Raw genomic sequence first — 19,048 nt, 5'->3', positions numbered from 1 at the left:
ATCGTGGCAGGAAGCAGGCCAGCATGACAATGGGGCAGTAGCTAAGGGCTTTACATCTTGATTGGCAGGCAGCTGGGAAAAAGAGGAGAGGGGAGGAAGGCAGGGAGGGAAACTGGGCCTCAAAGACCACTCCCAGGGACACAATTCCTCCACTAAGGCCACTCCTACTCCAACAAGGTTAATCTTTCCCAAACTGTTCCACCCTCTGGTGACTAAAGCATTCAAATGTATAAGCCTATGGGGGTGGGGTGGGGCGGGGTGCAGGTGGGGAGTATTCTCATTCAAACCACCACAGAGGTGGAGGCAGGAACATTAAGTAATCCTGGACTAAATGGCAGGTTTGAAGTAAGCCTGTGCAATGTGAGATATTGCCTCAACCAAACAAAACAAAAATTAAGTAAATAAATAAAAATAAAAGGTAAAATGCCCAAATTTATAAATGGGAATTTTAATAGGCCATTTGTAGTTTACTACTTTTTTACATGGGTGTGTGTGTGTGTGTGTGTTTGCAAACTACATGTAATATTGAATTGCCCTATTTTCTCATGGGGGAACTATTCAAAGGCTGTCTTGTTAAGAAAGACATTAAGTCCAAAGTAATATTAAATGAGTAAGTCCCATGAAGCCAGGCCCCACCACAGCAAGCCATTTATAAGAAGGCATTCTGAAAGTATTGCTAAGAAGTCTGCTTCCTGTATGGTCTGGTCATTGTTTAAGGAGGTACAGCTGGGTCCAGATTGCAAAGTTTCACTGCTGGTCCACACAGAATATAAAGAACAAGGAGACTGCAGGCTATCAATGCTGCATGCCCTTCAGAAGACATCTCAAAAGAATCACCCAGGTTCTCTCTGGAGAGGACAGGATTGCTAGAGCTGCCACTCTTAGGAAGAGAAGCACCGGACTCCCATTCCCAGCGCACATTGGAGCCCAGGTCTAGCACCAGTACAACTGTACACGCCAAGGGAAAAGGAGAGCCTGGGCTTAGGCTTGCCTTGTATGGTACTGTGGGTTTTCTTTGTTTCTCTTGTTTTCTAAGCTGCTATCCTCTTAAGAAATGGAGTCAAGCATGATTCCACACTCAACTGGGCTTCAAGATTTCAAAACCCCAATTCAGTCAAGCAGAAAATGCCAGTCAAAATAAAATCATTGTCAAATAAGTCTGAAAACAAATCAAGCCACTCCCCTGAATGACTTAAGGAATTTTCTTATCAATGACATACTGAGTCCATTCTCTCTCAAAACTGTCCCTCCTCTAACTGTTTCTGAGATATATGAAGGGGGTTCTGGAGATATGGCCCATGAGGACCTAAATTCAGATTCCTAGCATCTGGATTTAAAAGAAAAAGGCAGATGTTAATCCCAAAGGTGGAAGGCAGAGACAGTAAGATCCCCAGGGTTTGCTGCCCGGCCAGCATGGTGTGATCAACCAACGAGCTCTAGGTTGAGTGGGAGACATGCGCTCACAAAATAAGGTCAAGAGGAATAGAGAGGGAGCCCAATATTCCCCTCTAGTCTTCACATACATGCATGTATGAACATGCACACACATGAACACACTCTCCACAGTGAAGCACAGAGGAGTTCATTCCAGCCTGACTAGAGAGGAAGAAGGAATTGAGAGCAGATCTTCAATGAGCTTAGGAAGAAATGAAGCCATCAAAACGGAGAGAAGAGGAGCGAGGAAATGCATTTGAATACAGGTGCATTTTTCCTTTATTGGGTTTTCCTTCAGCCTCTTGCGTCTGATTAATCCAGTTTCTGTCATATTTTATTTCATCCTTTTTAGTTCAACAATGCCTTTCCCCGAGATGATGAAAACCCTTCAGGCCTCTGCAGAGTGTTTAGCTTCTTCCTTTGTTCTGTGAATATCATTAAGCCTGTCTCCCGCTTGTGCCTGTGAGTATAATTAAGTCTTGCCTCTTCCCTGCCTGGCTGCCCCACTCCCTCCTCTGCCTGGGGTGAACAAGAAAGTCTTCCCCTCAGGTCATGGCTCCTTTTCTTCCATTCCCATTAAATGATTTTTTTTTCCTCTGAAGAGATAAGAGATCTATTCAGTGGTGCCATTTCAGTTCTTCCTTCATCTAGGGGAGGATGGTCATGTTCAGGAGCCCCACTTTCTGCCCCTGACTAATGGGATATAATTCTTGGTCAGCAGCATTGGAAGCAAGGCAGAGCTTATTAGACATCTGACAGCCCAGGCCCTAACTCCAACCAATAGAACCAGAATCAAGATAACACAGAATACTCTGGCATGCTCTGAAGTTTAAGAAGTGTCCCTTAAGTCACAGAATTCAGAAGGAATTTAGAAGAGAACCAGCAGGTTTGTGGACCTGAGAAGTCAGAAGGTTTTTTCAAAGACAAAGAAACCTCTGAAGGAGAGAAGGGCACTAACAATGAATCGCTTATTGTTGCTACGCTGCCATGTGATGTGGGAAGTCCTTCTGTATATGTGTTGCTTTTAGTGGTTGATGAATAAAGCTGCTTTGGCCAATGGCTTTGCAGAGTAAAGCCAGGTGGGAAATCCGAACAGAGATATATAGAGAGAGTAGGCGGAGTCAGGGAGATGCCATGTAGCAGAAGAAGAAGGCAAATGCTGGAACCTTACCAGTAGGCCACAGCTTTGTGACGATACACAGATTAATAGAAATGGATTAATTTAAGATATAAGAGCTAGCTAGGAATATGCCTAAGCTATGGGCCAAACAGAGTTTTAATTAATATAGTTTCTGTGTGATTATTCGAGTATGGGTGGCTGGGACACAAACGAACAGTCTCAAACTACAGCCATGCCAACAATGCTTCATCCATATACAAACTTAGGAAACAATGAGATATTGAACATAAGAACCTACTGTTCTCAGGAGATCTTGTCTATTTCCCCTCCCAGGGGAATCTATATATGTTTCTCTTACGGTTCTCCTTGTTACTTAGCTTCTCTGGGGTCGTGGACTATGGGCTCATTATCCTTTGTTTCACAGTTGGTATCTACTTATGAGTGGGTACATATCATACTCATCTTTCTGGATCTGGGTTACCTCACTCAGGATGGATTTTTCTAGTTCCATCCATTTGCATGCAAATTTCAAGATGCCCAGACAGTGTAGGAACCAGCATAGGACTAAACTAGGCATGTGGGTGACAGTTGTATGGCTGGGGCAGACTATGGAGCCACTGGCAGTGAGACCGGGATTTATCCCTACTGCTTGCTTGTTCTGGCTTTTTGGAACCCGTTCTCTTTGGTGGGATACCTTTCTCAGCCTAGGCATGGGAGAGGGGTACCCTGGCCCTGCCTCAAAGCAATGTGCTAGACTTTGTTGACTCCCCATGGGAAGCCTTACCCTCTTTGAGGAGGGGATGGGGGTGGGGTGGGGAGGAAGATGGAAGTAATGGGAGGAGAGGAGGAAGTGGGAACTGAGATTGGTATATAAAATGAGAAAAGATCTTATTTTTATTCCTATTGCTCCTATGCTGCCATGTTAACAGTGCTCCTATCCATATGCAAACTCAGAAAACACTCCTGAGAAGTTCCGAACCAGTGACAGTGACTAAACCTCAGAAAACTCAAAGAATGAACCAAAACCTTTAGCCAGGACAGGACTGTGTGTGCATGTGTGTACACACTTGCGCACATGCACAAACACACACACACACACTACTTGGTGAGAGAAAGGAAAGCATGAGGGTCAGTCTTACTTGTCTACTGGATGAGATTTAGAATCACTATGGAAACACACTTCTGGGTGTGCCTACCTAAGTGCTGGCAGAAAGGCTGACTGAACAAGGAACGCCTACTCTGAATGTGGGCAGCATCAGCCCACAGGCTGGGTTCCTAGGCTGGCTGAAATGAGAAAGTCAGCTGGGCAGTGACGGTCCCTGCGTCCTGAGTGCAGTTGTAATGTCTTTGCCATCACTACTCCGCAGCCATTATGGACTAGAGTTTCAAATTACGAGTTCCTCAAAACTCTTCCCCAAAGCAAAAGCCTTCCTTAAGTTGCTTGTGTTGCTTGTGTTGGGAATTTTGTTACTGCATCAAGAAAAGTGACTCTCCCAGGAAGTCACTGGGGATGTATGCTGGGAACAACAGGGTCTTAGTGTGACCTCTTCCTTAATCTGAGCTGAGCCAAATTGAAGATGCTTTCTCTGGCTCCATGTTCTGTGTGGTAACATGTGGATAACAAAATCTCTTAGGTTCTGCCTGACATGCAGCCTTGAGATCATCGTTGTTACCTTAATCCCCCAGTTTGCAGAGATTACCAAGGGCTTTGGCTTCCATAGCTGTTCAGCTACACCATGTGTCATATAGTGTGCTCAGAATACTGGCAATAATTACATCAAACACCAAGATAATTATCTTAAAGGTCAAAGAATAAACCAAACAGGTGAAGTAGATTATCAGTCTCTAATACAAAAGACCTTACTTTTTATTTGTCATAGATAACTGCGAAATAAAAGCAGGGCTTGGTGTGGCTTTTCATGCCTGTAATCTCAGCCCCTGAGAGGCTGAGGCAGGAGGCTCATGAAGTTAAGGACAGCCTGAGACACATAATAAAACCCTCTCTGGAAGGAAGGAAAGAAGGGAAGGAGGGAGGGAGAAGGGAAGTAAGGGAATGAGGGAGGAAAAGAGGGAGGGAGGCCATTTGGGCATCATAATACAAAAAAAGGAGACCATATCTGGTTTTCAAGCTCCAGTCTTAGCAAAGAAATGTTTCTGATCTCAAGGGTTCCTGGTATTCCAGAAATAAGCACCCCAATTTATTTTGGTGATTGAGCAAACAGTTTGAACACATTAACACACAGAGAATCTTCATAACCTTATCAGCTTGGAAATGCCTGGTTTTCAGTCTTGTTCATCCTCTGGGTGAACATCACAAAGGTTTTCTGCCCCAATGAATGTGCTGTGTGAGGCTGACATCAGCTGCCCCACACGGCCCCTCACATAGACTACCTTAGTATCAGATCCTGCCACCAAGGCCCAGAGAGATATTCTAACCATGAATGAAAACAGTGTTTGCCACTCAGAGATTTCAAATGCAGAAGTACAGGAAGAGGGGTCCTGCAAATCTATTTATTCACTATCAGATATCTGTGGTAGTTCTTCAGTTTGAATGACATTCTTATCACAGTGCATGATAGATAGATAGAAAACAGAAAATAAAGGGTTAAAAAATAATAATAAGACAAAAAGGGATTGACAGACTGGAGAGGTAAAACACACAGGATAGAAGTGAAAATCAGATATGTGCATATTTGTTCTATTAATTAATCATCTTAACCATAATCTCTGCATTCAGGGAAATTCAGTTATTTTGTAAACAATAGCCACTGGCTGGGTGATGGCTGAATCAACTGGTCCACTTCCAGACATAAGCTGCTTTACGCTAGGGTCACCATCCACTGTGGGCTTACTTGTAGAGCCCTCCCTGAGCTGGGCCAAGTTCGTCTGGGGTTTTCTACACTTTTCCTACACATCTAGCTCAGTGAATCTGAAGTACTCAAAGCAAGAAAACATTCCATGTGAACATGAAATAGGGATGCTTACATGGGGCACACCAACTCCTAGAGGTTCAAACTCCTGGAATCTTGAGTCTTTCATCTGCTTGCTATTTTCTTTATATTTTTCTTCCACAATCTTTCTGTAAATTTAACGTGAATGTATAAAAATCAGTACAAGATGTTTAAGCATATCTATAGAATACAAACAAGCATGATCACTATTTTAACAGGCAGACCGGCTTATCATGTCTGTCCCTCAAGGTGCAGCACCCTAAATGAGTCTTTCTCTCTTTAAAATTTTAAGTGAAATTGCTCTTCCGAAGCACACACAAGGAAGCTATGGTTCCTTTGTCAACTCTGGAACCTCTATCAGGAGACGATAACACTCAGCCCTGAGCATCCTGACTGTGAAGACACTGATTTATTTATTCTGCTTCATGATGAGCAAGCCTCTATACAGGACAATGGAAGCACATGTCAGGGAATGTGTGAGCACTGTGGAAGTGGTAACAGATCTACTGCCCAAGTAGCTTTCAACTCTCCAATTCTGTATTATTAGTCTCCATAACACATGACAGACTTCTAGGGCTTAGGATTCCTTTTGTCTAACATGCCCGCCTCTCTCCAGAAACCACCATAATTCTTTACTTCCACAAGCTTCAGTTTTCATACTATATAATAACTAAGATTGTGCACAGTGTTGGCATGTCTAAACGACATTAAATAATATATACGGCCCCTTTAGAATCCTAGAAACAATGGTCAAAATTCTAATTCAACTAATTTATAAAATTAAGATCAAATTGCAACAATATTAGTATAGCATGTGGAATACTTATGCTATTCTTTTGCCTATAAATAATTTTAATCTGTATAATGATTTTAATATGCATGCGAAATATTACATTTACCTTTTTTATATCTTCCTTTCAGATTGAATCACCCATAACATTCAACCAATGACATGAATTTTTGCTACCTCGGAGACATTAACATTACTTGCATTTAGACACAGATTTGAAGCTCTGAGTTGATGTAATAACTCAAATAATTTCAGGGCATATATTTCCTCAGTTAGAGCCACAATCAGTGGTTTATAGGGACCAGCATGCTTTGGCTCTCAACAACAGACTGCACATAAATCTTCCCAACTGAATAACCCATAATATCACCTGGTAACCTGAAACTGGCCATGATAAGAACATTTACCCCACAGAGTTCAGCAAACAAATGAGCTGCCTCCCAATCCAAGTTTGTTCAATAACCATTCTTCACAGTCCTACTGCCTGTGACTTCACTGTGGAGGACTGCACCCTCCAACAGCTAGCCGAAGCAGGCCTTTCTCCCTTAAGTTGCTTCTTTCAGGACACTTTATCAAACAATGGGAAAAGTAACGAAGGCAGACTAAATTGTAAAGCTGTTCTGTTCGGCTTCTTGATGGGATAGGTCCAAGTATCAGCAGCCAATGAGGTTTCCTTTAGAGCCTGCCCACATTCTCATCACTAGTAACCTCCCTACCTTTCAGTCCGCCTTCACACAGGCCTGAACATATGATGTAAACAGTACTTGACATCCAATCTCTGGCTCAGGAACCTTGTTCGGGGGAGCAGGTGAACGAAGGCATAAGTGATCATGTGCGCCTTGGTTTTGGCTTTTGCCTTCCTTGTGTGAGTTCTTTGAGAGCGCTGTTAGGCAGCGCAGGGCACGGGGCACCCAAAGGAAAGGCAGCTTACTTGACCTTCCTGGCTTTCTCATCAGCGGCCTGCAGCTTCCTCAGCCGCATCCTTTCCCTCGGAGTCATTTTCTGCACTTCAGACAGGGCTTGCAGAGTCTGAAGGTGGGTCTTTTTCTGCCTAGAAGTAATAAACATTCCCCAACATGCAACTCATACCAAACATGCTCAGAAAAAAAAATAAACAAATATCTTACAGAAGTATCATTGCTCTATGGAGAGAGCGGCAGCGTCTCAGGGCAGGCCATGAAAATCTAATAAACTCCAAGTGGGTAATGAGCAATAAGGACTGGAGTTAATCAGCATTATTTTTCAAATTAGATTTCTGCTTAAAAGCAAATTGTGTACATTCTAAATTCCTGCTCATTTTGTTGCCTATGGCTGGCCTTTCTAATGGAAGCCAAATTAGGATCATGCCGTTAGAGAGGAAATAGGCGGCCACAGTCACTCGTCTCTGGGCAGGATTAGCTCGCAGTCTTTGGAAAGATGGTGAATCCTACCTCCGCCAAGGTGGGATTCTACCTACCTCCACCACCCATCCTCTCTGTAGCCAAGGGCAGAAAGAGGACCCAGGTTTCTACCTCTGTAAAGAGCGGGCTGTGTTACAGTGAGCATCATGTGGGATAATGTATGCACACTGCCCAAGGGTAGCATTATAACAACTGTATTTTCTTCAACGGCTTATATTATCTGGGCTCACTCCCACAGACATTTTATGGTAGCATGGTCCAGTGGGTAACTACGAAGGTTAATAATACTCCCTAGGCTCAAATTGTAGCTCCGGGGTTACACACCGCATGTCTCTTGGAGGTTTCGGAATCTCTGTGTAATTCTGAAAGAGAACATTGCCACCTACTTCACAGGGGCATCCCTCATTTATTGAAGAACCTCTTTTTGTTAAGTTGAAGAAACCACTCACACTAAACAAGGATGGCAAGGCCTGAGGTTACATTCCCAGTGACCTCAGCTTCTTCCTTAGGAAACACTGTGAGAAACTGAATATCATCCAGACCACAGTGTCCCAGGAAGGGAGAATTTATCAGGAATATGCACCCCTTATTTTGTAGGACTTAATGAACTCCCCCTGAAACATAACCACAGATCTTGAAATCAATATTTTACAGTGTGAAGTGCCCTCCTGACAATTGATTTCCAGCATGCAATTGACTGTAAACTGTGCTAGGCAATCTGCCCCACAACTGCTGTGCAAAATGATAGCTAAATTTGCTATTTTAAAAATAAGATAACCTCTATTCTCACACCTATAAACAAAACTAAAACTTAGACTTTCTTGAAATAATGGGTAGCAACACAAGAAAATAATCATATTAGAAACCTGTCTATAAATTTACCCCAAGGGACCTTTCCAGGTGCACGTTTGTTAGGTGGACTGTGAGGCTGGGAAAACATATAGGACACAGTTGAGAAACCACTGGGGTGTGTCAGAAAAGAGTGTCTGCATTGGTGTGTGTGTGTGTGTGAGTGTGTCAGAGGAGAGTGTCTGTACTGGGGTGGGTGAGTGGGTGTGTCAGAGGAGAGTGTCTGCCCTGGGGTGTGAGTGTGTCAGAGAAGCGTGTCTGCCCTGGGGTGTGAGTGTGTCAGAGAAGCGTGTCTGCCCTGGGGTGTGAGTGTGTCAGAGAAGTGTGCCTGCCCTCAGTGTGAGTGTGTCAGAGAAGCGTGTCTGCCCTCAGTGTGAGTGTGTCAGAGAAGTGTGTCTGCCCTGGGGTGTGAGTGTGTCAGAGGAGCGTGTCTGCCCTGGGGTGTGAGTGTGTCAGAGGAGCGTGTCTGCCCTCAGTGTGAGTGTGTCAGAGGAGCGTGTCTGCCCTGGGGTGTGAGTGTGTCAGAGAAGCGTGTCTGCCCTGGGGTGTGAGTGTGTCAGAGAAGCGTGTCTGCCCTCAGTGTGAGTGTGTCAGAGAAGCGTGTCTGCCCTGGGGTGTGAGTGTGTCAGAGAAGTGTGTCTGCCCTCAGTGTGAGTGTGTCAGAGAAGCGTGTCTGCCCTGGGGTGTGAGTGTGTCAGAGAAGTGTGTCTGCCCTCAGTGTGAGTGTGTCAGAGGAGCGTGTCTGCCCTGGGGTGTGAGTGTGTCAGAGGAGCGTGTCTGCCCTGGGGTGTGAGTGTGTCAGAGGAGCTTGTCTGCCCTCAGTGTGAGTCATCTGAGAGTAGGAGAGTATCTGGCTATTTGGCCTTGAAGGTCAGCCTGGGGTTCTCCTGTATCAGCCTGGGGGCTCCTTATCAGCCTGGGGGCTCTTCTTCTCATACTACTGGGGAGGTAGAGCCATTGCCTTTGGATCCTTATAAAATAAAGCAGAGTCCCATCAGCAAAATCATAGGTTCCATCTTTAAGAAGGGGCCCTGGCACCTGTAATTCACTGCTTGTCCAGGTGCCCACCACTGGAGCCGCCACCATCTGTACTTTAAGTTAAACCAAAGTAATTTCTTAAATGAGAAAGGAGTCAGGCCCAGAAATTATTGTTGCTCTTTTGGAAAGTACCTTATATTTTTATTTTTCCAGAGAGATAGTGTGTATAATATGTAAAGAAAGCGAATTTTGGCTTTCCCCCCCAAATGCCTACAGCACTCTCTTTCTATAGATACATATTCTTGTCAGTTAAACAAATACCATATGAAGCCACTTAGGTTTCTGATAGAAGAGTCATTAGCAGAAACATTCCTAAATGTCTGAGATATTCGCTTCTCTATGCCATCACAGGGTAACTGTGGTGCTGCCCTGCAGATCTGTGAGTGTGTGGAGGTTTAGACAGTCAGGATTTCAGCCTGCGATCACCCGGGGCAAATGGCTCTTGAATACCACGTTACCGAAACTTCTTAATTTCCTGGCAAGATTTAAGTGCAATCTAGGATGCCCCGCACAGTCAGCTTAGCGCTAATAGATTTTTAAAGACAGACACACTTAGCATTTACATGGAATGGGCTTGTTAAAAATAAAGCAATTACTTACATGGCACTAATTATATGAACAGCATCCTTCTGACAAACCGAGTTCTTGCCTTCCAGCGTCGCATCTGAATATTTACACATCAGGTGCTGAAATGAAGGAAACCACCATGGCCTTAGAACCCCTTTCCAGGAACGGAAGGGCACGAGGACCCACGCGCCTTTTCCAGCTGATCTTCCTGACCACAGCAAAGCACTGAGGTAAACTCACAGCAGCGGTTCTTTCTCTCTCCGAAGGGTTAAATTAGATGGTGTTGCAGGTTGTGTGAGATCCCCCAGAAGGAGCTCCTGCCTTCTTCTCTAACTTACCTTGTCCTTGTCTCTCCCTCCTCACTCACCCCCCACGGTGCACCAACAGACCTTCCCTCAGCTCCAGGAATACTCACTCATCTCTCGGCCTTTAACCGTCAATGTCAACCCTCTCACCCCGACGAGATGGACATTAGCAAATGAGACACTTAGCTAAGGTACAAGATTCAAAGGTGTAACCCAGACCTCAGCAAGCAGGGGAGGTACTTCCTTAATACACGGCAGCATCTGTGAAATCAAAATCAGTGCCCAAACCCATGAAGAACAGAATTCCATATGCTTACAGACAAGGTCCAACCCTAAACCTGAGCAACTATACCCCGTGTGCCTCTCACCAATCTTGGCCTTGTTGGAGTTTTCTTTAAATTTTTATATTTTGCTATCAGGGTGATATTGATTCTGAAATACTGCAGAGCTAGAGAGATGGCTCAGCAGTTCAGAGCACTGGCTGCCCTTCCAGAGAACCCTGGTTTGTTTTTCTGCACCCACATGGCAGATCATAAACGTCTGTGACTCTACTTCAGGGGGATCTGATACCTTCTTCAAGTTCTCCTCTTAGACTGCTTACATGGCTGGCTGCGTCTTCCCGCTGTTAAGATGGTGTCAACACCTATGACTACCAAAGAGCCCTTCTCTCTCTTTATTCTTAGTGAAGACCCAGTCCCCTTTCTTCTTGGTTCTTCATGTTCCTTACGTTTCCTCAGCTACTGAATTCTTACTCTAGCAGACAAACGTCAGCAGAGCAGACCATGCCTGCCCCTTTCGTTTTAGCCTTCCTGGGGTCAGCACTGTATCTCATGGTTGAGCACACCTCACTGTTGTCTTTGCATCCTCTGATTTAGATCTTACCCCACTGGTGAAAAGTAGGCACCCGTGACAAGGTAGGTGACCCGGTGGTTCCTGTTAGACTTATTTATAACAGAGGAAACTTGCTGAGGAGCTGGCAAATGCCTGAGAGGGTCATAAAAGAGAAAAGCCTTGGAGAAAACAGCCAGCTTCTTACATCCTAGACAGACCCTCTGTCTAATCAAGCTCTCCAATGCAAAGGAAAAGAAAAGAGACACCTGGTCAATTGAAGACGCTAAGTCGTGTCCGAAGGAGGGAATAATAACAGCTCAATGAAAATCCCAGATTTACATATTCTTAGCAGTATATTCCTGTATTAACAGGGATGGATTTCAAAGTGTTCAGGTAAGATCTGTCAATCTCAGAGCCACTGGGTAGATAACAACGATTTTAAGCAGAAAATTAGAACTCCAGCTTCCCATGTCTCATGGCATCATGCAGCCAGAGTTTGTGTAGCCTGCTTTGTAAAGAGATTTTCCCAGTGTTCCTCTTGGCTTCGCTTAAGTCCTGCTTTCCTCCTTTCTGGCTGATTCATATATATATATATATATATATATATATATATATATATATATATATATATATATATATATATATAATTTATTTTATATATATTATATATAATTTATTTTATTTTTTCAGAAAAAGAAAACAAACTTATCTTTTGTTCATTTTACATACCAATCCCAGTTCCCACTTCCTCCCATCCTTCCATTCCTTCCACCTAACCCCTCCCCACCTTACCCCCCATCTTCCACTCCTCAGAAAGGGTAAGGCACATTGCTTTGAGTAAGGTCCAAGGCCCTCCTTATTATATCCAGGCTGAGAAAGGTATCCATCCAAAGAGAATGGGTCCCCCAATAAAGACAGTACAAGCAGACTGCCAATGGCCCCTCAGTCTGCCCCAGCCATACAACTGACACCCACATTCAGAGGGACTAGTTTGGACCTACACTGTTTCCTTCCCTGTCCAGCTGGAGTTGGTGAGCTCCCATTAGCTCAGGTAGACTGTTTCAGTGGGTGAACCCATCATGGTCTTGACCTCTTTGCTCATATTCTCACTCCTCCTGACTCACTTCAACATGACTTTGGGAGCTCAGTCCAGTGTTCCACTGTGGGTCTCTGCCTCTGTTTCCATCAGTCACTAGATGAAGTTTCTATGGTGACATTTAAGATATTCCCCAGTCAGACTACAGGGCAAGGCCAGTTTGGGCACCCTCTCCTCTATCGCTTAGGGTCTTAGCTGGGGTCATCCTTGTGGATTCCTGGGAATTTCTCTAGTGCCAGGTTTCTTGCTAGCCCCGTAATGGCTCCTTCAATCAAAATATCTCTTTCCTTGCTCTCATCTCTGTCCTTCTTCCATCTCTTCTATCTCATTCTTTCAAGTTCTCCTCCCCTTCCCTTTTTTCTCTCCTCTTCCTCTTCTGCCCTCCCTTCTCCCCCACCCCCATACTCCCAATTTTCTGACTGATTCTTAACCATATCTGAGTCCCACAGCATATCCTTGAGACACAGAATGGTAGGTGGCCCTGATATTACTCTCATTCCCAGTACCTGAAGGTGCTCTTCGATGTAAGGGATTTTTAAAACTTCTATAGCAGATGGTCTCAAGGAAGGACTCTTGTTCAACATGCTGTAATATTAAAAAAGAAAATTACTCTTCAAATGAACAAAAACCAAAGTTCATTTCAAGCAGAGGAATGAAACTTCAATGGCCTCTCATTCAGACTTGCTGCCATACCATTCCAGGATGGTGTTTAGTTCTCGTGAGAATCTCTCGGGAAGTGAAGGTGTGCTGCCTTCAACAATATTTAAAACCACAGACAAGAAACTGGAACCAGCAAACGCGTGATCCATGCAACACATCTCGTATAAAATGCATGCCAGCGACCTGCAGACAAAAATCAAAACATTTAAACAGAGAACAAACATCCCATATAAAATTTGTCTATCAAGAAAAACCTCACAGATATTGGGCATTAGCTTGTTGTAAGCACCACTCTGGGCTGCCATCTGTCATAAGGTTCGTACATTCCAGGCTAGGGGCATGAGGATTAGAAATATCAGGTAGGAAGAACAGAGATTTGAAAGAGACATAGGATAGTACCAGGAGGGGCAACTCAGCAGATAACGAATGCTAATTCGCCCACATTTATTTTCCATACATTTTCCTATCCCAATATAAAACAGGGGGAAGAAGGTAAGACTGCTTTAACATGACACAAAGGACAACCAGAACAGTTACTTGTTTCAATACTTGAGACATCAAGCCATTATTTCCTGAGTAAAGTATTTGATGTTTGGGCAGGAATGTGCAGTGAATCAAGTATCCTATAGGCAGCCACCCCCTATGTCAAACCTCCTATTTTAGAGAAGAATCATAGGAGTATGCTTAAGTTCTCTGACAGATGGTCACGGTGGAACAGATCCACCTCTATGGGCCATTTTAATATCCAAAACACCAAGTAATCACACCCTAGCTCAAGATATCTTGTTTTGTAGCCACAACTTTGAAAGACAAAAATAAGCTCAAATTCTCTGACCTCCAGACAAGGTGGAACAAGCTCACATGTGTGTGTGTCCTCATATTAGAGCCAATGTACCAGCATCGATTTGCGTTTGTTTACAGACTACTATTCTCCTGGACCCAAAAGACAGACAGACAGACAGACAGAGACACACACAGAGGGAAACACACATACACAGGGACACATAGGCACACACATATGCATGTAGGCACGCTGCACACAAATCCAAGACCCAACACAGGATGGAGTACAGAGAGACCTGAACACTACTTTCTCCAAAGGAAAAATAAACAGTCCAATAGCAAAATGTCTGCACAGAGTAAAGAGTCTAAGATTTGATTAATGTAGCTGGGAATTTTTAAATTAGCTCCTGTGAAAGACAAACAAAATGAGGCTGCATATTACCTGCCTAAGGTAGTTTTTGAAAGCTATGTATGTAGAAGGAAATTTTAATTTATCAGCCTGACCTGGCCTCTGTGTGCGCTGTGCATGTTGAAAAGCAAGCAGGCTTATTTACTCGCTTTCTGAATAGAATCCATTTGCAGGTAGAAAGGGAGGGAAACTATTTGCTGCTCACATTAAAATGTCTAACTCTCCCTTGGGGACCATGAAACAGGGGCTGAGAATCAGTGATCAGCCCAACTCTGAGGTGGATTCACCGTGTCAAGTGGTCACCTCTGAGCCGACAGGAACACATTCTTAATGGTTCCACATTACAAAGAAAATGACCATGACCTTTAAAGTCTTCCCTGACCTAGTATTAAGAAACAATAGGCTGTTTTTATCTTGTGGGCATTGTGAATGATTTAACAGCTAGATCCCTCTTTTCATAGTGGTTTTCTGAAAGACGGAAAAAATGAGTTTGTAATAGAGTGTTTATAAGCTATATTTTATATAACTTCTAACACAGTGTTTAGTAAGGGGAGAGTATACACAAATAAACACATGAACACAGAATTTATTCCATGGTTTGTTATGGAAATGCACACATGTAAGAGAATTCTGAAAATGGTTCTGTTCTAATAAGCAAAGCAACATTAAAGCTTTCCAGTTGACTACAAAGCACTTTCATGTGAATCACAACAAACTCAGACCTCCCCAGTGAAACAAGCCAAAATCAGATATTTGTTTCCAACTCTTAGGTGAGGAAACTGGCTGTGAGAAGCTAAATGATCTGGTCAAGGTGATACAGTAGTAAATGGCAGAACTGACTCTCGATTAAAGCATTGTCTGTCCAAACTCTTTTAGAAAGACAATATCAGAAGCAATTACACAGTACTGACTAGAGCAGCAATATCAACATAAATATTATAAATCAAAATATTTGAAGCTCAATCTATTTTGTGTCCATCTTTAAGAGTATCAAGTGGCATCTTACATAGGAATTTTAATATACTTAGATTTCTGACAGGATGATAAATTTCTTCAAATAAATATAAAATAATGACATTTTTAGAACAATAAAACCAGAGTGTCCATGTCAGCAGGAAAGCACTAAACACGTTCAGGAAGGGAGTTTTTCTAAAAAAGAAAAATGATCCTAGGCAGAAACAAGCAATTCTAGAACAAAGAAACAACATTAAAGAAGCACTCTGTGAATATGCATAAATAGACATTAATGTTACACGACAGTATAGATAATATCTTGTTGGGCCGGAAAATTGTATATAATAAAATGCATGGCAGGATAACACAAAAGACAAAAAAGAACAAGACAAAGTGTTTTCTGCTCCTTCTGCTACTGAGAAAGAGGTCATAATGACATCTTTACTAGACAGTAATAAGGATGCATGTTGTATTTTCTAAAGTTATCATTAAAGGATAAGATAAGACAGAAGCAAAACAAGCTAAAGGAAGAAAAATCAACTACCAAATTTTAAACTAAAAGGAAGAAAGGAAATAAAAACGAAAACAAAACAAATGGGACATGGAGAGATTAAACACAGTTCAACCACAAACATAGTTACACTAAATGTCATAGCAGTAAAATAGTTCAATTGAAAAAGGCTTATCAGACTAGATTTAAAAAATAATGCTCTCCAAATAACCTTGAGTATCTGACCTTGAGCAAGCCTGGTGGAGTTGTACACAGAGCCAGGGAGACACCTTAGCAGGTGAAGGTGCCTGTGGCCAAACCTGATGACAGGAGTTGAATCGACCTACCCAGAGGAGAACCAGCTTCTGAGGTTCCCCCCCATCTCCACACTCACACCATGACATGACCATGCTCCACAAATAAATAAAAATTCAAAAGACAAAGATATTTCATACAAGCACTTGCCAAAATACTGCTAGTATAGGTATACTCATATCTCATGAATCAGGCTTTGAGGTAAGAATCACTATTAAAATTAACATGAGGGATTAATAAAGAAACCAAGCTATCAGGAGTATATGATAACTTTAAATGTGCATGCATCAAATGTGTGTGTAAGTGTGTGTGAGAGACAGAACAGAATTAAAGCTCAATCATGGTGTTTCATAATCATTCAATAGCTAACAGAACACACAGATATCAAAATCAATAAGAATGGAGAAAATATACACAATAACCCAAATTGACAAATTGCTATTAGGAAACCCTATAATGACAAAATTCAGATTATTTTAAAGAACTCACGAGCCATATATCAAGACTGGCCATACACAAGGTCACAGACAAGCTTCAATGAGTTCAAGAATCAAAATCTTGAGATCATACTCTCTGACTACAGAGCAAGTAAGCTAGATATTAAAAATGAGAAGAAGGGAGATAGGAGAGGCGGTGTGGGTGCAGGAGAGCTGGGCCCCCTGAAGGTGTGAGAACAGAACTGGCCCAGCCCCTTGCTACCTGCTTCATTGGGTGAGCTAGCCTGGGCAACTCTGGAGAGCTCACCTTGGTGGTGAGGATGAGGGAGAGCTAGCGGGATGACCAACCCCACTACCGCCCAGGCCCAGAACCAGGGCTATGAGTTGGCCCACACCATCTATGATCTACTGGAGCATGTGAAGGGGCCAGTCCTGAGGATCCAAAGCAGCAGGGTCTCCATGACACAGGGCAACAACAGGATATCCATGAAGAGTCCTTGTGAGGGTTCAGTACTGATGGTGGAGCAGAAACTAGAGGCATCAAACCAGACTAATGACTCAATGCAATGAACACTTGCAAGTAAAGATGTACGGACTAAAGGGTATACTGTGTGACTCACCGGCCCATACTACGGCTTCCATGACGAAACTTTTTTTTCTTTTAAATTTTGTTTTATTTTATTTTGGGGGGGGGGGTGCAAGGGCAGAAGGCAGATATAAAGGGACAGGGAGATGAATAAGATTGGGATGCATGATTTGAAATCCACAAAGAATCAATAAAATGTTTTTAAAAACACAAAATAAATTTTAAAAAAAGGACAGGAGAAAGGGCTAAGAAATCTCCAACAGCTTAGAAATTAGGAAACACACATTTAAATTCCTTAGATTAAACATGAAATACACATCTAAAGCCCTTGGATTACACAGGAAAGCTTACTAAATGAAGCTATAACAAAATTGAAAGTATCAGATATATAAGGAGATAAAAGTTTAAATCTATGACCTAAGTCAAACTTGATCATTTAATATATTTATTAATATATATAAAATTATCAATTTTAATATATCTCAAAATAGGGATATATTAAATTATCAAGTATATATCTCAAAATAGGGATAGAGACAGGGTTCTAGGGGTGAAGAGGCAGGGTACAGGATCCACGAAACAAATTTTCTTTGAAAATGTTCTGATGAGACAATGCTTTGTATGCAAAAGAAAGATAAAGAAAAGACACTCCCAAGAAAGAAAGGTTAGATAACGAGTTTCCTTTTTTTTAAAGATTTATTTATTTATTATGTATACAGTGTTCTGTCTGCATATATCTCTGCAGGCCAGAAGAGGGTGCCAGATCTCATCACAGTTGGTTGTGAACCATCATGTGGTTGCTGGGAATTGAACTATTCGGGAACCTCCCGAAGAGGTTCCCGAATAGTTCAATGCTTTTAACCACTGAGCCATCTCTCCAGCAAGATAAAGATTTTCCACAGCAGAAAAAAAAGACAATAGCTTGCTAAATAAACATGCTGTCAAACAGTCTTCTAAACATTTATGTTTCCATACATAAACTAACGCTGCCCTCAATCAGAGGGAAGCTTCTCTTTACAGTGGACAGCAGACATTCATAATTGGCCAAAGAGCTGAGAAGAAGTGACTACTATATATTCAGCCCTAAATGGGACTTTTACGTCAACCACTCACCAAAGCTCAGGAGATGCCACAGGAAGGGGTAAAAGAATGTCAGAGCTGGAGGAGGGGAGCGGGCTATGAAATGCTGTCCTCTGGACATGACAAGGCCACTACCCACACAAATTCACTAAAGCTAGGGTTAGCTGCACAAGAGCAAGGCAAGAAGATGTGTCAACAGTTCAACATGCAGCATATTTTGGATGGGTAACCAAGGGAGGAGCAAGGTGTGGGCTACCTGAGGAAAGTTGGAGGTGGATATAATCAAGTTACATTGTTTGCATGTATAGGACAGTCAAAGAATAAATAGCGATTCTATTTTTAAAAAGACAATAAAAGTAGAATGTATAAAACCAAGAAAATTTAATAGATCTCTAGCAAGACTAATAAGAAAACCAAGTAGGAAAAAACACATCAAAAATCATAGGAATGGGGAAAAGCATAACACTGCAGACTCCACGTGTCTCAGAAAAAGGCACAGGAAGGTGTCTCCATGAGTCAAGCACTTGCTGTGCCCACATGAGGCTATGAGCTTGGGTCACCAGCACCCACAAAAGAGCTGGGCATAGCGTCACAATCTGTAACTGCAGTGCTGGAGAAGTGAAGGATTCCCGAGGCTTGCTGTTGCCAGTCAAGTCAAAATGGCAAGACCCAGATTCAGTGAGATAAACCATAAAGTGGAGATAAGTTATAGAGGAACATACCTAATGTCAATCTTAGACCTCAGTATACATCTCACGTGCTCACACGGCCAAGTATTAGAAAGTGTTAGAGCAGCATTTATAAGCACGTTTCCCTCAAATAAATTGACAGTTCAGATGAAATCATCTTTCAAATATAGTATATCAAACTGACATAAGAAAAAAAACAGAAAACACTCCCTATCCTATTTAATTGCTATCTATTACCTAAATAATAAATCTGAGTTTCAAAAA

At 42.5% G+C, this 19,048-nt stretch overlaps 1 protein-coding gene across 1 annotated transcript in view; it reads right to left on the bottom strand.

Annotated features, from left to right (window-relative positions):
- Positions 1-19,048, bottom strand: part of Nek11 (NIMA related kinase 11) — a 219,299-nt gene that overhangs the window by 111,565 nt on the left and 88,686 nt on the right. The window contains 5 exon segments of the mRNA XM_075967715.1: positions 5,540-5,633; positions 7,227-7,346; positions 10,183-10,268; positions 12,888-12,966; positions 13,075-13,224. Coding sequence (XP_075823830.1) covers positions 5,540-5,633; positions 7,227-7,346; positions 10,183-10,268; positions 12,888-12,966; positions 13,075-13,224 — 529 coding nt within the window.

This window comes from Microtus pennsylvanicus, chromosome 3 (assembly GCF_037038515.1).
Source record: "Microtus pennsylvanicus isolate mMicPen1 chromosome 3, mMicPen1.hap1, whole genome shotgun sequence".
Taxonomy (NCBI): Eukaryota; Metazoa; Chordata; class Mammalia; order Rodentia; family Cricetidae; genus Microtus; species Microtus pennsylvanicus.
The sequence above is the reverse complement of the archived record's forward strand: the minus strand, read 5'-3'. Positions and strand labels throughout refer to the sequence as shown.